At 37.2% G+C, this 23664-nt stretch overlaps 1 protein-coding gene across 6 annotated transcripts in view; it reads left to right on the forward strand.

Moving 5' to 3' along the window:
• Eip74ef (Ecdysone-induced protein E74) overlaps positions 1-23664 on the forward strand; it is a 188081-nt gene that overhangs the window by 134090 nt on the left and 30327 nt on the right. For 5 of the 6 annotated variants that reach the window (XM_072896087.1, XM_072896090.1, XM_072896085.1 and 2 more), the window contains 3 exons: positions 17024-17281; positions 19340-19507; positions 19925-20167. In XM_072896087.1, the coding sequence (XP_072752188.1) occupies positions 17024-17281; positions 19340-19507; positions 19925-20167 (669 nt within the window). The remainder of the gene's footprint in view (positions 1-17023; positions 17282-19339; positions 19508-19924; positions 20168-23664) is intronic. The other variant, XM_072896089.1, reaches the window with a different exon arrangement.

Consider the following 23664-nt stretch of genomic DNA (forward strand, 5'->3'; position numbering starts at 1 on the left):
GTGTTTACAATGGTAGCTAAAATAATTTTTGGCACAAAGTCGTTATCACGCTTTTGATTATTCACCCTTCTATATTGTTTGATATTTTTATCATTTTCATTTTTTAGGTCATAACGTATCATCTTTTCCTCTTTCGATATATTCATATACACATATATAAGAATTATACACATATATACGTATAATTCTTTATTTTTATAAAACTTCTTTGATTATGATACAATTGTATTTAAAAGTCTCTCGCAGAAAGAAATTTAATACAGAGATATACAAAAGCAGAATAAAATAAAATACAAAAAAAAGGAACAAAAATTTCTTAAGGAGTATGCTAGAAATCGTCTAATAAGATAATTACGTTCTCTCTCTCTCTCTCTCTCTCTCTCTCTCTCTCTCTCTCTCTCTCTGTATAATTTTGACCTTAGAAGAGAGAAAGAGAGAGAGAGAGAGAGAGAACAAGGGAAGATTAATTGCATACGCCGTTCGAGGTCGTCTCGGTAGTTTCCGCGAAAGTCATCGCATACTTCCTGCTCTGGTTAGCGAACTCCGGTCAACAATCATCGTACCGATTCGCCGAAATGTAACGTGCGTTATCAGATAAAATTGTTATCGCGCGCGTAAGAAGTGTGCCAACGTGCAGAAAGAAAGAGAGAGAAGGCAGAAATTATTTTATTGCGTCGAGCGCGAGGTTCTCGAGCGATAAGTCGGCCACATAATCAGATAAAGTGAAATTACGAATTGTCTTTGGGTGTAAATTATGCGAGTGTTTGGTATATAATTATAACGTTATAGCGACCGATTAATTAAAAAATGACATTTATTAGCGAACATTTTTGAAAGATATTTAAATATTGCTTATAATTAATATTCTTTGTTATTTTAATTTGTAATTATATATATTTATATAAAATTTCGTACGTACATTTTTGTTATAACACTTACATACTAATAGATATATATATTATTATATTATAAATATAATATATACGTATATATATATATATATATATATATATATATATATATATATATATATATATATATATATTGAAATAAAGCAGTGTCGCGAATGATGTCACGCGATATTAGCATCAACATTAACATAATTGCGACATAAGTTGAAATTGTATTAAAAATTATGTGAATTTGGAAAATTGTTTCGCTTGAATAAATTTTTTAATTTTTCCTTAATGAATCGACAAATGCATAATTATTCACGCTCGCTGTCATCGTCTTGCATTTTAATGCTGTGATGCGCAACGTTATGAATATGAATGCTCATTAATACCGGCTTGCAAGATTCTCGAAACAATCTTAGCATCGATCAGTTTCGCTTGTTACTCTTCATTCTTTATGGACGAATATATTGTTAGACATCTAATAAAATCTGCGCGATTGTTTTTTTTTAATAGAAAAAGAAAATGGCATTATACGAAAATTCGATAGAGACACAAGATAATAAAAAACGAATAATTATTTATAGGTAGGAGAAAAATCGAAAGGGCGAAAGGATGACTCCAATCTTTAAATCATTTCAAGCGCGAATTTGTGTTTCTTCTCTCCCTCTCTCTCTCTCTCTCTCTTTCTCTCTCTTTCTCCGCGTTGTTTTGCTCCTCACTTTCCCATTCTCGATCTCGCGAGAGTGCGTGGAGAGGAAGATGGATTACTTCCGGTTGCGCTTCTCTCTCGGAACACACGAGCGGCTCGGCGAGTTAATCAGGAAATGAAGACGCTTCGATCGCCTCCTTGGGGGGAAACGCAACGTCTGTCGACCGTAGGGTTAATCAGCGACTTGCGCTCACGGGGGTTGTTCCGTCTCCTTTCCTGCCGCCTTTTTTCTTGGCGGATTACGGTACGAGAAAAAAGAAAACGAGTCTGGGCACGCCCTGAAGACCGCCGGATGATGTCGTTAACCTGGGATAGTCTCGGTGTCGAGGGACGTGCGTTCACGTTTGTCGCCTTAGTTATAAAACGGTTTTATTTAATCCTTCGGTTACTATATCGTCAAATATGCTATATAATAATTTTTAAAGAAATTTGTAAAGAAATTATACGACATTGCGGATACATAAATGTATCGCCATTTATTTAACGTGGTAACATTGAAGAGACGTATTGGATATCTATAATCATTGGAAATATATATGATTGTCAGAGAATATTCGCGCTGCAGACGATGAAAGAGCCGTCATTTATATTTAAATAGCTAATGGTTCGAAGAAAGGCGCGGGTTCATTGAGATTCAGGATATTGGTCTGCCAAGGAAGGAAGGAAGGAAGGAAGGAAGAAAGGAAGGACTCGCTTCCTGTCTGCACGTACCCTCTCGTAGCAGCTTGCTTTTCCCCGTTCCTTTTCGTTCGTTCTGTTCATCTCTAGACGAAGATTCTGTCTTGTTGGCGCGTCATATCGCTGAGAATACGCGATTTCACTTTTCACCAAGCAACTGTCTGTTTCGAGACGATTAAAGTGTCAGAGGTTTTACAAATCGCGGTACGTTACGATCCTCGTTTCTACATCACTTCGGAAAAAGATACGAATGCGTTCTATATTCAAGTACTTTTTTACATATTTATTCTTTCAAGTAGCAGAGTAATAATTGTTCTAGTAAATTTTCTTTCTAGAAAAGATAATTGATATTTGTGCGCAATAATAAAATAGGAATAACGAATAGATTGAGATTTGTAAATCAACGATTACAACAAACGTTGTGAAATGAAAGTTGCCAATTTGAAAACAGATAGTTGCAAAATTTACTTCGTTGTAAAAGTTGTAAATTGAATGTTAAAAATTTTATACTGTTATGTTTATATACATACACGGTAAAAACTTATATTTTATAATGTCGGATTTTATTTATTAATTGGAATTATGTTCATTTAAATTTTTATATCTTTCGGATCGTATATTAGCGATTATGTACGTCAGCATCTGGCAGACAGCGGTATTTGAATAACTTGACGTCATAAAACTACCGCGTACAGCCTTCACAACCGTAAGAAGTAACACATCCGCTAATATAGCTCTTTTGAATCACGAGAGTGAGGGACGTCGTCAACAGGATGTCAATATCGAGGATCTCTCTTAGGTGTGATTTTAAAATTATCCCCGAATGCGCTCGCGAAACTGACCTACATTCTGAACAGACCCTCCCGCGGCCGCTCTTTGCACGCTTAATTTCCCTCGCACCGCCCTCGTTCGCCCTTCCTTCTTTTTTTTTTTTTGCCGCGCACCTCCTCTTTTTTTCTTTTTTTCCTTTCGCTCGCCGAAAAAACTCGACGGCTCCGTGATTTTCCGCGGCTGCTTTTTCTCAACTCGCAATCCGACTCACGCCATTTGCGCCTTTCGCACCCTCTTGATTTCGTTTAACGACTCGCGCCATCACCGATCGTCTTTATAACCCCTCCGCGAAGTTTTTTTTTTTTTTTTTTTTTTTTTTATAATCGCCGAGGAAAAAGCAACGCCGACACTTTTTTTTCTCTCCTCCTTGAAACCAAGAACTTCTTCCTGCGTCTTTGACCAAGAAGAGGGACGATGATCACCCTTGTTCGCCCTTTTCTCGGTCCACCCTTTTACCCCGTGAGCGGTCTCACGCCTCACGAATTTCCGCTTCGTCCGGCCGGGATCGATTTCCCGCGGCATTTTCCACGCCGATCGGCCCGGAAGAGAGTATGCCCACGAGAATGGGAGCGGCGGGTATTGAAATGGGGGAAGAGAAAAGAGAGAAAGAGAGAGAGAGAGAAGGAAGGAAGAGGACGCCGGGGAGGACGGAGGGAGAAGCAGGGTGACAAGCGCGCGCGCGCGCGCGGAGGGGGTGAAGGACGACGTGCTGTAGGCGGTCGCGATAGGAAAACTAGGGTAGACTGTCCTTGCGCTCTCGGGTGGTTATTGGAACGTTGGCACGGCGACGCTTATCTTGGTCTACCGGGTGTTCGGTTTGCGATCTTTTGGCACGCTCCGTCATCATTCAAAACGTGATTCCTTAGTCCCCTTTCGATACTAATTGATAATAAAGTCCCATTTCTTATTTTTTTTTTCCTACGTTCAACTCACTCACAGAAGGAATATATCCTTAAAGTTACTTGCGTAGAATTTCAATTTTGAAATTAAGTTTTTATTTTTAATTGCGTAACATTGTTGCGTTTTTTAAATACATATACAAATACAATAATAAATATGAAAAATTAATAATTTATATATTTTTAAAATTTATTTTTTTTTTTTTTACTACATGAAACTTTCTTACTTCAAAGTTTGAGACAACTCAAATCATACGTCAAATAAAGGACATGCGTTTAGGGATTACGATTAATGGTTTAATGTTTGAAGTTTTTATGATTGAAGATTTGAGTTTGGAGTTTTTTTCGGTTTCTTCTCTCGATAATCTGGAAAAAACAAGGGAAATTGTTGAAATGTAAACTTGATGTTTGTAGTTGGAGAAACGAGACGCATGCCTTGTTCGGTTGAGCGGAACTCTTTACGCCTCTCGAATCATTGAAATTCGATACTCGCGCGGAGGAAGCCGTAAAAACGTTTTGGGAACGTGGGATATTCGGAATATGCCGTGTATATACATATATAAACTGGGTGTTCTAAGACAGCTGCGTGGCATCACGATAGCATTCTATGTGTTCTCAAGTAATAAAATTTAATATTTCATTTTTCATAATTAAATGATGATGGCACGAAAGAGAGATCTTAAATATTCCTAAAGTGTAATTTTTTCGAGAAAGTAATACTTTTTTTTAATATACGCATAATATTGTATAATATTGCATATATAATATCGTATAATATATGCACGAATAAATAAATAAGTAATACACTTATTATGCTTTTTAAAATCTAAAATGAGAACTGAATATTATATAATTTTGTATTAATTTTAATTATATATAGTTTTATGTATAAAATATATATATACAGATAATTTACTAGCAATAAGATATTTAATATTGAAAATTGAGAAACGCTGGAAGACGACTATCGATTATATTTTTGCTAAAAAATTGATTGTATTATTTTGACTTTATATTATCATAAAATAAACGTTTATAAATTCTGCGACACTATTTTATCAACACTGTATGTAGAAATTATTTGATAGCCCTAGTTTCCAATAATAGAAAAGACACATGAAATTCTTACGTTAATATTAGAAACGTTGCGCAAGATTTATTTATTTTGACTAATTGTAAGTCGCAACGCACGCGACTTGCATTACGCATAATACGATGCATCATCACGTGACGCGCCGATAATAACCGTGCAGATAAAAATAGATATTCGCGTATTCGAGAATATATATCTGATCGCGAGTTAAACGTTCGATAAATCGATCGATCGACGATGTCAGTGAACTGAGAAGATACCTTTTCACGTCACGCGCACATATGCGTTCGATTGATGTCGCACAATCCGATATCACGATCATTTTGCCGAAGCGGCTAATTAACGGCGCTATCGTTTGATAGGAACACCCTGTAGAGCGATCGATATCTCCCACAAACGGTGCATTAATTACCAACTGGCGGCTGCAATCACGACTGGAAAATAATCAGCAGACGGCCGCGCAATTAATTTCCAGCTCGCATCAAATTTTACATGCCGATTGATCGATAGGGAAGTAATGGCGCGTCGGAATGTAAAACGAACGGCACGCACTCAACTGTACGGGAGGGTTGTATGAATTTGCGAATCTGTTTTTCACAGAGCATGTTTCCGATATCTACCCCCAGCGGATATGAATTTGTTACGCGAAAGGATTTTTTTACGTGAATCAGCGCGCTGGAATTAATTTACCGAAAATTACAAGTGGGAATTCGCGCTAGATGCCAACTCGTGATTTTGCAAGCATTTATAAAATGAAATTTCACGTGTTGATGAATCAACAGAAAATACAACGTCGAGGAACTTTAGTCGTAACGAGGAAGTTTTGTTTCACGTGAAAAATTTGTTTTTCGTGAAACTGTTGTGATAATTTTCGCAAAATCGCGAATCTATTGTCGAAGAATTTTTCATAATTATTGGGAGAAATTAGAAATGCAAAACTGTGATTTTGATTTTGAGATTATTATAAATATATATATATATATTCAAATATTTAAAGTTATTCGACTTTTTTATATATATCTTTTTTTTTTCAAGATATTTAAATACTTGTAAATTTGCCACTTATTGTTTTAGATTTAACTTTTATTCTTGAAATGCAAAGCAGACACAGTTTCATATTTTATGGATTGTCCAAAAGAAAATTTGAAGAAAATAACAAGAAAAATTAATTCATCGAAATAACAATAAGAACGCTATGATAAAAAGATGTTCAATGTATATTTGTCAGAAATAAGTATACTCGGTCAAAATTAGCATACGTTTACCGCCAGCTGTAGATCGATGTCAAAATTCTTAGGAACTGTGAAGCGAGTCGACGACGAAGGCGGAACGAAAGGGACACCCGTTAGATAGAGCGGAGAGACGAGGAGCTACGTGTGTACGCAAAAGGTGCATAGAGGAAGAGCAGCGCGCGTCGCTGAATGCACCAGCCCTGACCTACATAGTAGAGCGTGTTGTGAGCTAGGTGAGCCTACGCTAGAGCTACCTAGACCATTATAGCAACGAGAGACGTAGGGTGTAGTTATCCCCCTTCCTTCTCTTTCCCCTCTCGCCTTACACGCGTGACGGGCAAACCGTGTTAATCGCGCTCGCGCTTTTTGTTCGGTTTCTGAAATCTGACCGGAAAAAGAGAGAAGGGGATGACAGAGGGTGTAAAAGGGTGTTCCGCTGCATGACGGTAACTCGCATTGTACGTGTAAAAGGAAAAAAAGCAGGGTTTTTCAAAAGCATGCAATTGCGAAATCATATTGTCGTTGTCACACAGTAATTGTGACATAAATATAATATTTATGTCGTGACGAGGCATCTTTTTTTCTTCATGCTTACAAGTCGGATAGAAAACAGATTAACATACGATCAGCATCGAGCTTTTTATAACGTGTAATCATTAAGCCTTAATGGATATTATAAAACTAAATATTATTATATATATTTCGTTATACGTATATTTTACAAAATTTTTCTAAAAATAGCAAAACTATCTGCGAGAGTATTTTTCGAGAACAACGAGTTTCATTCATATTTTTTTGTTTTTATATTTGCCAAATAGAATTAACTCGGTCATCTCTCCACAAATGGTTTTATTACAGAGGAATATTATATCTAACCATGGCCCACTGTCACAATTACTCTCTATGTCACCGACTGACCCGTTCATTTACTCGATTCGTATTCATGCGCGCGCGCATGAAGAATGCACCGGCTAACGCATTTGACAGGCGAGAGAAAAAGAGAGAGAGAGATCCAACGGCCGATGATATCGCTCGTGCCCGCGTTATTATATCATCATCGACGACGGTGCCGCGGCACGATTAATATTATGCAATACGCGCGTTTTATACGGGATGGCTGTTACGTGCCGTTCGTAGCGCAATTGCACAATACAGCTCGGTGCAATGAGACTACGTACTATTTTCCAATCCAAAGCGAGTACAATATCTCCCGCCGGTGTTCGCTTCGAGAGAAACGACGCAATGAACGTCGTCGTCGACATTCCCGCCGCTTGTCCTTGACACCCTTTTCCCGTATCCCCCTTCTCGCTTTATGCGCGCGAATTGACGACCTCGACCGGCAATTCACAAACTAGCCAGTGATCTTTTCGGCAGATCTTGTCGCAATTAGTTCCCCCGGTCGATGCGTAATCGAATTAGGTGTCATCGATTCTCGGAGAAGGAGGAACTCGGTTAGAGGGGAAAAAAAGGAAAGTTCATCGAATACCGCTACGCGAGGTAACGTTCCAATCAGGTTGCGCAATTAAGAAATTAGATTCCTACGTCGTTAGCTTACATAATGAGTCCTTTACGAGAAACAACTGGACTTTGGAGCCGCAATGATGTGTCTGCCGCGCCTTCTTTCGACTTGGGTTAATTGGGCCCGTCGATTAATCGAACTCCTCTGATGGATGGAGATATATTTTTATATATTATTTATAAGAGAGTTCTTGCAGAAAGAGAAAACGTAAAAGACGATACTGATAATAACGTTACACATAATAACGTCTGAAATCTTTTCAAATAGATATACCATATCGTTATCGCTGTACATTAGTTACTCTTTTTAATTCAATTTATGTTGATTAAGTTCTAAAATTATGTTGAATTATTATATTGTATAGCAAATAAAATATTGATATAATATTAATAAAATCAATAGAATTGCATCATTTTATTTAGTTATTCCGAAGAGAGGCAACTGTGCGAGAATATTTTTCAAATAGTTTAGACGAGATTTTTTGTTTATTTAAAATAGCTTTTTGGTTACTTTTTTATATTTTATAAAGAAATATATATTTTTCCCAAAAGAGAAAATAATTAAAACGAAAGGATTTATTATATTATTTAAGATACAAGAATACAATTAGAAAGGATTCTTTATTATAAATTATTCTTTATTACAAATTATAAGCAATTAAAAATAAAACATATGATGATAAAAGATAAAAGAGAGAGAGAGAGAGAGAGAGAGAGAGAGAGAGAGAGAGAGAGAGAGAGAGAGAGAGAGAGAGAAACAGGGAAGGGAAGAAGAGTCAGAATTTTACTCTACTTTCGAGAGAAAAAAAAATCCTAAATTTGCTTAAGACATTTAGTCACTAGACAACTGACAGTTTCGACCTACCTCCAATAGGCACGTTGTTTCTCAGCGGAAGTGACAGAGTAAACTGAAAAGAATTGTCAATTATAGGTCAGGAGAAAAATTTTTTTTCTAAGAAAGAAACTGCCAAATAAAAAAAAACCAATCAATTCAAAGAAAAATGCACTCGATGAACATTTCTTCTGGTAGCAAAGAGGAAGAGGGCAGCGGGTGGCAGTGAGAGAAAGAAAAGAAGAGAAAACAGGCAACGAATAAGGATGAGTTAATGTCTAACAATTTGGGTTCTCGTGGACCATGTGGTGTTATCCGTTTTCTTCCTTGATACCTGAATTCTTTAAACGGTACCGTTAGAGATGCGTGCCGATCACGATCCCGAGAGAATGGAATAACCCAGTTTCTCGCGAACCTAACGCGCGCACTTATAACGGTACTCGTCGGAGCGGCGCGCGGGGGGGACCCCCGATTTTACGCCCTAACGAGAAGGGAAGGGTGCCCACCCCCGTGAGAAAAGAATTCATCCGACCGTCGCGAAACCCCCTTTAAAACACGCGCCCACTCAGGTACCTTTCTTTTTCCTTTCGCTCTCTAGTAATCTCTTCTCGATTCTTTTCTTTCCATTTCCTTTACGCAAGACATTGTTGCGATAATATGAGTTTGACTGTATATAGTTTTTTTTTTTTTTTTTCTTTTTTTTTTTTGCTTTGCTTTGTATTTGTAATATCCGCCATAACAGTGCTATAAGACACTACAGGGAACGATGTAGCTTCCGTATTTTAAATTAGTAAAGTTTATTTATCTCAAATATTTTCTAATATGCGAGTTATAATTTTTAATATTACCGAAATGAATCGAGAAAGAGTCTACAAGTTTGTATTATTCAATTAATCACTTGCAACATTTTTTTCTGTACAGACAAAATTATTTTCATCGATATTTTTAAAAAAATTGAAAGCTTTGAACAAATGTTCGAAATTATTATAGAGAAAAGTTTAAGAGAAAATTCTTTTTTATCTCTCTTTCTCTCTCTCTCTCTCTCTCTCTCTCTCTCTCCCTCCCTCTCTCTCTCTCTCTCTCTCTCTCTCTCTCTCTCTCTCTTTTCTTGTGTCGGTTTTTTTTCATCTGTTGAGGGAAAATGAATGTACATGCTTCGTTTAAATACCTACAGAGCTTTTCCTGGAGATGATTCTGACAATAAAAGCTATTCAGTTGGGGAAATGGGTCACGGTCGTTCCTACCTTTTTAAAAGAGCAAAATGGTAGCATCTATTCGAATATAGGTCGCAGTTCATCGATTACGAATGTCTCCTAAATTTCACAGTGTCATCATTCTTTCATAATAAGAATAAGGAAATAAAGAGAATATTATCATAGTAAGAATGAAAACCAGGAATACGCAAGAAAATGTTTTCTTCTCATCAGTATCGATTTTACGTTGAAAGAAACTCCATATGTCAAAATGCGATTCCTAAAACGATCTATGACAAATGTAAAAAATGTGCCCTTTCCAAATAAATATACAGAAATGTGCGGAAGCGAAAGAATTAAATTAGACGACGTCATGTCGATGCTGATGAAAAGGAGATTAACCGAACGATGCAAGGAGATCAATTGAGAATTCAAATGCAGCTTAAGCGCGAGGGCAGAATTGCGGAAAGAGAGAATGTCGGGAACACACCGATAGCTCTTTGTGCGCGATAACCGGGTTTCTCTTTCACGCGAAACACCTACACACATAGTTGTGCTCAGACCCGTGTACATATACACATTCATGCACAGGCACGCGCGCTCTTGGAACACTCTCGGTTTCGTTGGAGGAGGTCGAAGTGGGTCGCTCACACAGACACGAGCGGCGCGCAGTTTCCGCTATCGAAACTTCCGGCTTTGGCAATCCGTTAATGTGAGAGACCCTAGCGCCACATAATAGCGTCTTCACGCAGCCGAGTCGGCGAAATAATTACCCTTATTATAATTAAGGCTTATCAATCGTCTTCAAATCCGCTATTGTTCCGAAATATTAAAATGCTGTCTTACATTGACTTGCATTTTAAAATATTAGATTAAAAAGAACAACGGACATGTTTATAGAAAATATTTAATAATGCCTCACTGTTTTTCTACAAACATATATCCTTAAAAATTAAAAAAAAATAATGGAACGGATTAACAGAGCAAAATATGTGATGATATATATATATATATATATATATAATATTAATGATTATAATATTATGATATATAAAAAGAGAATTTATTTTACGATAAAAATATTTGACAAATTAATATCAAAAATTTTAAAAATTTATTAGTCATAATTGTTATAGTAGCGAACAAGATCTAACAATAAGATTTTAATTTCTAAGAATTCATAATAATCGTTATATTTAATATTAACTCAATCTGTCTGATGAATACGATTAACGATCTAATTTAATGACGCAGATCGTCAAGTGATATGCAAATGGATTTTTTTGCATTTGATGATTTTGAATATATTAAATTGTAGAGATATTGAATACAATAGAAATGTATCTCGTGCAACACAATAAATATTGTATTTTATAATAAATATTCGATAATATTTCTAAAATATTTTATTTTATTGCACGAGACATATTTCTCGCAATTTCTCTGTAATTTAATATATGATAATTTAATATATGAACTTTCCGACTCCGACCGGATTCCGTAAACGTTGAATCGACACCGCTTGTAAATCAACACGCTTGTAATGCTTTAACGACCTCGATTAGCGTCGGATTGTATTCGTCGATATCGATCGCTCGCTGTCGTGATGGAATAGCTCACTTTTGTTCTTGCGCACCGTTGTAACAATCATACTTCTCTTTCCGGCCATTATAATATCACCGCATTATATGTATTTTTCTTATCCCTTGTTTATCGTTGACGCAGAAACCGCGAGCGATCGATGTAACTCTTTCGATTTCATAATCGCCGTTTCTGATACATAAATCGCTTGTTAATTTTTATAGATCTTTTTAATAAAATTACATACTAAAAATATATAATTATATAATGCCTGGAAAAATGTTGAGTTGAAATATAAATATACACGAAACGTTTTTTTTATATCTGAACCTTTGTATCACATATTTTCTTCTCTTTAATAATTACACACACACACACACACACACGCGCGCGCGCGCACACACACAGACGTGCTTTATTAAATTTATTATAATTTGGAAGTACATATAAATTAAATTTCTCATAACTCTTTTTTCCCGTCACGTAATTTGTTTCCCAAAATGATAGATATGACTTGTATCACTTCCGTTCATCGGTTCATTTAACTTTACATGGAAAGGAATTTAGTGTATCTGCTAGTACGAATAACATGTCTCATCAATATACATGGCGATAAACGATCGCTAAATTACATAATGACATATGTCGACGTCCGATAATTGTGTGCCATGTGATAAACTGTACGCGGATGATGTAGCACGCGGAAACGTGAATAGATCGATTCCGCTTTATAATCGCGATCTACTGTACGCACGCTTTAATCATAGACATACACACATATAATCAAAGGCAAAATAATTTTTCCATCATATATCGCTTAATGAAATAATGCTTGTCTCTATCGAGAAAAAGATAGACAAAAGATATTTATTTTGTTCTGCGAGTTTACATTTCTTGAAAATATTGAAATTATGAGAATTGTATTCTCGTGATAAAAAAATTTGGAATAAATAAACAGATATTTACGATTAAACGCTACATAAATTTTCTTTTCGAAATGTTTCGTGAATGCAGAGTGTCAATGCATCTGCTGCACTTGGAATGCACTGATATATGCGTTTCTCGCGGAACGGAATGACGGCTGGTTACGCTCTGTTAACACCCGTGGCAGTTCTACTCGCGGAGGAAATATTTAGTTAGCAATGAATCGATATCATCAACGATATTCGCGTGTAACTTGTAATATACTCATTATATGTAACAATTTTAGAAACTTGACATTATACAATATTTAATATTTTACATGACAACATAATAGAATGTCATATGGGAAATGAAAAAATGAAAGAAAAGGAAAATTTCATGTTGTAATAATTAATTTTGTATACTTATTCCCATCAATGCGTGTGTTAATAAATTTTTGTATACAAATATTAAATAATTAAATTGAGAAAATAGCCGGCAAAATGTCGTGCGCTTTTCAATTTCCCGGTTACATTTTACATACACACACGTGCTATTGGCTAAATATGTATATTTTATTCGGCTGCGAAATATCGATCGTATATTATTGTGAAGTAAAACAGGTGTGTCGTTGAACGGAGATGGATCGATGTCATAATATCTCCGGGGCTGTTTTTTCGGGTTTCGCATGATCGCCGTGGGCGAGAGACGGCGAATCCGGATCCCAGTTGGTTGCCGGAACGCGAAATAACGTGTTTGCCTCCTTTCTCAACGTGACACAAAGTGGAAATGTGTCCTCGCTCGCATATACGTACGAGGCATGTACCTGCGTACTTTCGCACACACATACGTAAGAGAGCTGCCGCTTCTCGACGGCGTGTCGGACGCACGTGATGTCACATAGAAAGAGAGAGTCGTTACCGTTACGCAATGCCGGCCACGCAGCACCGGGACACGCGTCTCTGCGTGTGTGCGCGTGCGAGAAAGTTGCGTGGCCCGGCCAAACGCTGACCTTACATACTGTTCGCAACATACATATACATGCGCGCGTTCGCAAGCGTGTACGCATGTTCTACGAACGTTTCGTAGATCTGTTTCGTCGCCATTCGAATATAGTCTTTAAGCAATTTTGATCGACACGTGACAACAATGTATTTTTCTTAATCTTAACCGCAAGAAAATAATTGTTTTACAGTTTTTACATAAGTTAGTTTTTTAAATATCGATACCTTGCAACGCATACAGATAATGTGATATCCGGAAGGCATTAAAATTCTCTATCTATGCTCGATATTAATAAGGAAAATATTAACAGATTCATTACACATGCAAATAATTCTTTGATGAATGCTTTAACGCAAAAACATTTTATTATCCTACAGAATAATAAAAATAATTGCATGTAATTTAATCTAAAAATACATACATGTATGCAGAATATTACAATTATAAAATAGTCAATTAACTTTATTCTTGAAATAGTATAAAGTAATAAAGTGATACTTGTATCTTATTTCGATATAAATACTTAAAGAAAGAGAGAGTTGATGCACATATATATTTGTCAAGAATAACGGATGTCGGTTATTTATCGGCCAATATTTTCTTCCATTGGTCTAAGAATAATTTCGTGGTTAATTTTAACGGTTTCGTTACGGTGATTAAAATCCTGTGATGCATATTAATTTACGATCATATCGAATGATACTTGATGAGCGAGCGAAACTGGTCTCGGGCTTTTAGAAACTATGAAAACCGGGACGTGGTAATGGTGATTACGGTGAAACCTTGTCGGCGTGTGTCGATACCAACGGAAGTCGGCTTCTGGTTCTTACGGGTGAAACGGGCAGGAAGCGCGCAGAAGGTGAAAACGCCGTGAAAACTATGCTCGCGCCGCGCCGATCGACTTGAAACACGCGCGGTCGATGTGGCTAGACACCCACCCCCCGTCTGTCGTATTCGAGGGCGCGAGTCAATGCCAAGTAAGGTCATTCTACTCCCCCGTTTTCGGTGGGCGAGTAAAAACTTATCTCCCGTTCGTGTCGTCGAGAATTCGCGAGAAGCTGCGAGCCTTTCGTAAAATATTATGATTTGTCCCATTTGTCATAGTCAATCAATTTCAAGATGTTATGAAATCAGAAGGAAACGGCATACATCTTGACGCAAGACCGTTTGGCTGAGATAAAAATACAGTCACTTTAAAAAAGATACGAAGGATACAGCTAATAATGTCTATAATTATATTTAGTAATAATATAAAAATATTAACTTTTTACGTTTCAATTTCAACCATCACTGTTCCTTTCTTAGATTCGCGGAAGTAGATGGCAGCGAATAACAAAAGACCATTGAGAGTCGATTTGATCTCCATGTGTGAGTCGCGCGTGATGAAAATTCGAGACAGCACATTGGGGGGCTGTCTGCTGGGCCTGCAAAGGAATGCAGCGATGAAACGACGGCTTTTTCGAACAATAGCGGGGCTGTTTACTTCCGGGAACCTTGAGGCTATTTAGAGGAGACATATTTCATTTGTTTGTTCTCTCGCGGTGGATTACGGAAAATAAATGTTGGGAATATATTTTGTCGATAACAGAGTATTAAAAAAAAAAACTGCCTGCGTTTAATATCAATCTTTTTGTCTTTATAATAGCTATTTGTTGAAAAAAGGTAGAAAGATGAATGTGAAGTTTGAATGGAATGACGATATAATTGACTTAACAAAAAGTGTGCACAGCTAAAATATAACCATGATTCGCGAAACTCGAGCCACTATATAACGTCATAATTCCATCGAATTCGTACATTCATACTCGTAAACACTTTTAACGTAATATTAAATTTCTAAAAACTTGTCTAAAACTTTCGCGGCTATGGCAATTTTTGTCAAAATAATAGGAATAACGCAATATTTCTCGGTATTAAAATCAGGTCATACACTTTTAATTTTTGCGCAATGATTATCAATTTTTCCGTTGCGAATATTACGCGACGCGACAATTGGATGGGGGGAGGGGGGGGGGGGAAATGTTGCATTCTTCGTTCCGCGGCGCCTCGCAAATAACTCGCATCCGCGATTATTATAATGTTGTGGCTCCTTACGAAGCCGCAAGGATATGCAATTTGTACAGCGGAGGTGAATATTATTCATGGGAATACCGGTCTCTGTAATCTGTTGTACTGCCGCGGCGCGCATTAAATGTCAGTTTTTATACGATTTGAGATGTGTGATCTAAGCGGTCCCCTTTTTCTGCTTTACACATGTTACATCAACGCAGAGATGCGTCTTATACGTAGAACATTTTTATCTTGCAACCTTGTGATTTATTTTAGCGAGTATTATCACGTGCTCTTAATTCTCAAAATGGCAATAAATAAAATTACGATAAATCACAAAATTATTATTATAGATATATTAAAATTTACATCGATCGATAAGAATTGATACGAACGTTCAGATCAGCTACGATGATTTAAGAAAGCCCATAATAAATATCAATTGAACAAAATCTTTATCGTGTTTGCATCGTGTGATTTTAATAAAATAAATGTTTGATGACAGTTGATGACAGATTTTATTTTCGATCGCGAATTGTGTGAGCGTCGACTATTTTCTTAAATCAACGTAATTCCGAAACGAGATACGGCAAGAGATCCGCATGGGGTTGCATAACAATACAATCTTCGCCGGCCTTCCGAGAGCGAGGAGACGAACGAGCCGGCGAGGCTTGATGAAATTCATAAGAGCGAATTGGTGAGAAAAATTAATCGATCGGATCAGTCGCCGCCGATCATTTTTCACGGTGGATTTTTCGGGTCCGTTGCCACGAGAAATTGCTTAATGAAGCCGCGCCGCGGCATAGCACCGCCTGAAAGGAAGGTAGAAACGTTGCAGTGGGTCAAGGAGAGACGCCGGCTTTCACTTCCTCTCAACGCGAGCTCCTCGAGAGAGAGAACGCCTCCCGAGTCGCGGCCTTTTTTTCTTACTCCTTTTTCTGCGTTTTTCCTTGCCCCCGTGAGAATATTTATCCGCCTATGATTACGCTCGATTATTTCGATCGACTGGCAGATGTGTTTACGGTAAAATCTTAATGAACGCCTCCCCCAAATTGATCCACTTAATTTGGACAAGCGATCCGCGATATAATGTACGGGTCACGATAAGCAGCTTATCTCAGGAGCATCATTTCACGTTCATTAATGAGGAATCGGTGCTTTGCTCTTTGTAAAGCAGCGAGTAAAAATTATGCTGTACTTTAATTTCTGAAATAAAAATAATGGTTAACTTGTGATTTTGTTATTTATTGTTAAATATTATTGAAATATCTCTTACTATTTGTATGGATATTTCACTGATGAAACCCGAGTGATTATTATCTTTTGAATTCAGATAAATATTATTAGAACGCGATACAATTCCACTTTATATGTAAATAAAGTTTAAATAAAGAGCAAATAAAGCAAACGTTGAAATTTGCATAAAAATATCTTTATATTTTTATTGTTTTATATAAACGAAATTGATGTGTCCCTACTGCATACAATATCTACAATATTCTGTCGTTCACGATGATTCACTCAAAATATTGATCCAGCTTAAATATTTTTGATATTTCTTCTTCTCATTTATTTATCAACGATTATTTGTCTATCTGTTGCAGTGGACACCAGGGAAATCCAACCACATGACACGGGCGAGAAAGAACAATTAGGTCTCGCGAGTGTGAAAGTGGAACCAGGATCCACTAGCGCGACCACCACCAGTAGCACGGGAACCCGTCTGCTCCATGGCATCCTTTCCCAGCATCCCCAGCAGCACGCCTTGGGGCTGCAGAACGGATATGGTCGACACTTGGCCGGTCACGCTCAGATGGGCCAGCCGCCTTACACTACTGCCGCCATCGCCACGAGTACGCCAGGTAAAGGCATTCGGCAAACATCTTTTGGAAACGTTGACGAGATTTCTGGAGGACTTTGCAGTCAGTTTGCGATAGATTTTCAAATGATTGTGATATAATTTATATGGATTATATAGATATATTATATAAATGTAATAATATAGAATAATTATGTGAAAAAATATGAAAAAAAGAAGTAAAATAGATGATCGCCAATATTTAAAATTTTTAACATCACTTGAAGAAATATATTTCATAATTAGTCGTAATATCTACATTTCTGAAATTGAAGTGAGTTTAAAAGAACTGACTTGTAATAAGAAACAGAATACATGTGATATTTTATATTTTAACTTAATTATTTATAAGCTTTTATAAGCTTCAATTTTGCAATATACAATGCATCTAAAAAATTTCATAAATTCATTTTCATTGAAATATCAAAAATATCACATTCGAGCTGATTGTGAAGCGAATAATTAAATAAAAGATTGGCATTTTACGAATGATTGATATTTGTGTAAAATGAAACGACCGTTAATTGAATCACGGCGTAAATCAAGGCGGACATTCTCTTGTAGATGATTTATTACTGAAGCAACAATCACGGATTACTCGGACATTTTGTCGAATGATTGCGTCGAAATTATCTGTGCCATTTGCTAATTGACCGAAAAGTAGCGCAATCGAACAATCGTTTTACGGCCGTTAAGAGGAGGTGAGAAATATCCGCGATTTCTGACGAACAATTATAGTCGTAACACGCGCACGGGATGCGGAAAGCAACAACGAAAGTAAAATAAACATTTCCGTGTTTGTAGTTTGAAATTGGGATTAGTGGAACAGCGTCGATTTCACAAAAGTTGCATCGCGCAACGACAAAACCGCTCACCGTCACCGTTGCATTTCGCCAGGAATTCGGGCATAAATCGATTCTTAAAATACTTGACTCGATCGCTGTTTTATGCAACGGCCGATCCAATTCGTGGATATCGGCTTGCATAACGCGGCGATGACGATAACGACAGCGACAATGATGACGAGAGAGGGAGGAAAGAGAGCAATAACTCGTGCAGAACCCTTTAGGACTCGTTCGAGACGGTTAGTCGCGTCGCGAGGGAGAAAGGGAGAGGGGAGGGAACCGTGGGAAGAGCGAGCGATATGCATACCCAATGACCGGATGACCTTCGCCCGTTGCATAAAGATGCCTTTAATTGACGGCGCGCGCGAGAACACGTTCGGCGTGGCTCGACGACGTTCGATAAAGCCGAGCGAGCGAGCGAACGAGCTCCCTGGACCTCTCGATGGAACATCTAATTTGTTTAAAGCGATGGACGAAAGCGACGCGCGGCTTTAATTTAGAGTCGTCGAGCCGGTCGATCGTCGATGCATTATGCAACATCGAACAATAATTCGATAATTGCCACATATTTGTAGTGTATAACGTCAAAAGTGAAAATTATATCGGACATCTTGAAAGAGCAAAATATTTAAAAAGCAAATTACTATTGGAAAAAAAAATATTCAAGGAAATAATAAAATTTTACATAAAAATGATTGTAATAATTCAAAATAAAAATAGCAGTTATTCTTAAAAATTTTTAGATAATATTTATCTCTATTTAAAATTATGTGTATGCGTACAGGAAATAAGACAATTTTACATAAGAATAATGGTAAATAATTAAAAACAAAAATAGCAGCTGTTTAAAAAATTTTTAAATAATATTTATCTCTATTTAAAATTATGTATATGCGCGTTTTTTTTTTTTTTTTTTTTTTTTTCTTCTTTAATTCCTCCTAAAAATTCTTTTTCTATACTATAAATATTCTTTTGGCCTTGATGCACAGAACTCTTTTATAATCGAGTAATAATTTCGAGAAGATAACGCGACTCTTTTTTTCTAACACGCGATAGTCGAGCACCTCTCATTTATCGTGCTCTTTTGCGCGAAATGGTATCGTCGGAAGATTAATTGACGATGTCGCGCCTTATCGCTAGCCCTAAATTCTGTCGGCTATTTATCACAGAGGACGCGTCCCCTTCCTTTGTTTCATGCCGTCGTCGGCCGGAAGCAGGAAGCGGATCACTGCCAGCGAGCCCAGCGGACAGCGGAGTCAGCGATGTCGAGTCCAGCACATCCTCCGGCGGCAATGAGGACGCGAATCTCTTATTGAAAGCCAGGCTCAATCCTAATTCGTCCCTCCAACCAGGTCTGGCGTCTCATCATTCTCATTTGTCGTCTGGTGAGCTCGATCTTTATTTTATATTTATCGATCATTAAAATAAAATCGTTAATGCAAGTATATTTACGATCGTAATTATAAAAGATTTTACTTAAATCTTTATTGTCTTTATTTCCTAAAGATCTCGTATTGTGTGATAACAAAATTATCAAGAATACTTTTTATAATTTCATGGAATATTTTTCATAACTTTTTATAAACAATTATCTATCTTTAAAAAATTAGTTTGATTAGAAATTAGATATTTGAACAGTTTAAAGATAGATATATTTAAAATGTTAATTTAAATTAATATAATTTATATAAAAGAGATTACGAGAACATGATTATAAACCTTGCGTTTCTAACGAGATAAAATTTTGAATACATTTTGAAGGGACACGTACTTTCTTATCAAGTGTATTGATTCCTTGACAGCAGCACTCGGCAGGTCAGCCTGCCACAGCCCTGGCGTTTACCCGTCGACGGCGACCTTTCTGCCGCCCTCCTATCATCCGCATCAGCATCATCCCTCCCAATATCATCCACATCGGGGGAGCTCGCCGCACCATCAGCACAACAACCACACCATGGGTTCGACCATGGGGCCGCCCCACCATCATCACCATCACCATCAATCGCAGAGTCTGCAGCACTTGCATTACCGTCAGCCACCCTCGCGTAAGTCCAAATTTTTTATTTTGTACGTGATTGGCAATTTTTCGTGGAAATCTTCAATTTTCTTAAATGTATTTGATTTTAACTGATTAGAACAATAGATAAAATAATAGGTAACAGCAATAATATTTAGACATTAAATTTCTGTCAGGCTGTATCGTGTAAAAATTAAAAAAAAAATCATATTTAAAATATACAGTGAAATTGTGTGTGTGTGTGCTTGATTTTTTAAACAAATATTGAAATTTCAAAATCACACTCTTTATATGGATAGAGCTATAGGAATAGATTCTGTAGCGATTCACGAATTCGAACTAGACTTACAATAAGACGGGCCTTTTCTTTGACCTCGTTTACTTATCTACAATTTCGACGATAACGAATGTATCTTCGTTCTCATCGTGATCGATCGGCGGTCGAAGGGTAGAGGAAGAGAGAGAGAGAGAGAGAGACGGCAAGAAAGTGTTCGATGAAACAGTGATTTCGGTATCTTGCGTCTGGCATCTGAAACCTGGATTGTCGTGACGTAACGACAATTCTCGGTAGCTCGAGTTTATTTCGACTTCGTAGAGATATCGATTCGATATCGTAGTTGCCGACCAACCAAACACGGCGGAATATTCTCGCTTTTGACGGATTATCATGCACGCAAGCGTAAATCTACAAGATACAGCTCCCCGATGATCCTGTGAGCGGTTTAGCCGTTCATGTATTCGCATTATATGGTTTTAACCTTCAAAACGTCAATCTTTCGTCGAGTGGTAATATAAACTCCCGCTTTAGTCGTAAAAGTTTATTTTTTGGTGAATGTCGAAAAGAATTGCGACAAAAAAGTATTACGCTACTGAATCGATGACTACGTGAATATTTATACACCTTTGTTGAATATGTCAAACAGCTTGTAAAAAGCGTTGATTGACGTGAGATATGAAAAACTTGAAAATAACCGATTTTTAGCCACATCCAATTTCGCGAAACGCGCTGCAACTCACAAATAAAATGCCGAGCAAAATGCGGATATAATAATCTATTAATCCTTACTCCGTACTGATGGATCATTTTTGTCTGTGATTTTTCTAACAACGTCAATTTCTCGAAAACAAATAATCATAAAATAATATATTTAAGTAAATTATTTTTCAAACTTATTATTTTAGTCTTTATTTAGAATGTTCAAAGAAGGTATATACATTTTTTCAGATTTTTTAAAACACTTTTACATATTAATAAACTTATGGAAAATACGCTGACCCACCTGTACAGTTAGAAGGTGCCAAAAATAACAATACGGAATAAGGGTTAATATTATGCTTATTTTATTTTCAATATTTCTTAAAACATTTCTATTTCTGCTTATTTCTAAAAGAGTTAAGTTCTAATAGCATATATCATTTGTATACAATTTTGAACGTACAAAATGACTGACACTTTTATTTAATTTCCTGTTAAAATCCGAAATAAAACAATTCTTTTCTTATTAAATAAACTTTGAATAACATTCTATATTATAGATACGAGACGGATTGACGTCAAAAAATGCTAAACACACTGTTTGCTAAATACGAGCAAATAAAATTAATCTCTCCGAAAGATAATGTTTTCTAATGGATATAAAAAGAGACAACAATATCCCGCGTATCAGGATTTCAAAGGCAGGCGCGATCGCGGAACAGAAGTTGCACCGAGTTTCTCGACAAGAAGCTTGAAGGCAGGAAACGACGTCGGCCGCGATCTAGTCAGGTTGAAACGAAATCGCGAGCGGAGAACTTCCTCCGCGCGGCAGATGCCAAGTGAAAGGATTCGCCTTGTCGTCGGGAAAACGTCGTTGAAAAGTGTGCGACGCGCCAACGTCGTCGCCGTCGTCGCCGTCATCTCCGATGCACGGCTTCGTCTCGTTCTCGTGACCCACTTGCCGCTCTCCGATTCGACGGCCCAGATTCGCTTCCTGCTGCTGCTACCGCCGAAGCATTTCCGTCTACGCTCTCGCGTCTTGCGGTTGCGTGCAGTTTTCTCTTTCAATGCTTGTGATCTCGTAGAAAACTCGCGGCCATTCTTTTTTCACAGGTTTTCACAATAGTCACGTGATTAGATATTCTTCTACTTTTTTATCTGTTTTATCTGTTTGCGTCTGTCAAATTTCATTCGTTAAAAGTATATTTTTTTTCGGTAAACATTTTAATAAAGAGTAAAATAATCTTAAAAGTCGAGGATGCGACATTAAATTCTTACCGAATTAAGTTGCGCGTTAAGGTGTCGGGAAAATTAATTATACACGCAAACGATGTGATTCAATGGCGTCGAGGATCGGTATAATTAATCAGAACACGATCAAACCAGCCGGAAAGTTTCTCGGCGGCGATTTCGTGAAATCTCTTCATTTTCGCCATTAAAACCGGTTTGATTCGAATCGACAGCTGATCACGTCGACATATGGCATCGCCAGATTAATTCTAAGAGACACGGGCGCTCTCAGATCGGCGCCAAAGTTGATTTCTTGACGAGCGCAGGTCGCGGTGGAAAGTGCCGGCGCTTCACAAATCGCGGTGAAATTCTCCGCGTGCGAGCGCGGAGTATCAATTATCGTCGCGAAAAGAAGAGAAAAGAGAAGCAGGCAGGCAAAAGTAAGCGCGCCTCGAACGGAAGCGGCAGCATTGCGTTTTATTATAATCGTACGTTGCGATTCCCGCCGCGTCGGTCGACAATGAGATCGAACTTTCCCTAATTGAAAATATCCCGCGCACGAGGCTGCCTTTTAACCTCCTTTTTACGACGTCGCAGGAAAGGATTGCTGCATCTCCGTCGTATATCTAAATTCTAAATACCACTTGTGGCTGCGGAGATACCTAACATGAATAATCGACGTTTACCTCACTGTGAATTACGATCGTTCGAAATACATGTTTACATTAATAAGAGATGAGTAATCGAAATTTGTGCACTTCAAAATAACTTAGTTTTTTTTTAAACAAACAGCTCTGTTAAGTTAAAAAGCCACGAAAATAGAAACGAAGCGACAAGTTCTGTCATAATTTCGATTTAATCGTGTGAAATTTAACGTCTTATTGTTACTTTTTGATGACATGAAAAATGATATAAATTACGGTGACAAACGTTATAGTCTGATATTTATTATGATTTTCCCATCGTACTCCAAATGACAACTAATGAGAGAAACGCTAATTTCTTTATTTTCTGAAAATTTAATTTTATCTTCACGATTAAATTAAATAGATAAAAAAGAAAATTTGTCAATAATCAAGAGGAGGGAAAACATCAAAAGCTTAATAAAGCTTTTGATAAATTATAAAAATTAGCCTGTGTTTCGTCGCATATACCTTTATTTTTAATTTTGTAAAAGAGAAGGGAACATTTCCCTTTTCTTCTTAAAAAGAGAGGACGCTGCTACGTAAAGTTTGGAAAGTAAAAGACAAAAATGCCGTAACGACACTGCGCCTCGATTCGCCGCGCCGCACTTCGAGTAAAAGTGTGCCAGATTGTAT

Source organism: Anoplolepis gracilipes, chromosome 7, assembly GCF_047496725.1.
Source record: "Anoplolepis gracilipes chromosome 7, ASM4749672v1, whole genome shotgun sequence".
Classification (NCBI taxonomy): Eukaryota; Metazoa; Arthropoda; class Insecta; order Hymenoptera; family Formicidae; genus Anoplolepis; species Anoplolepis gracilipes.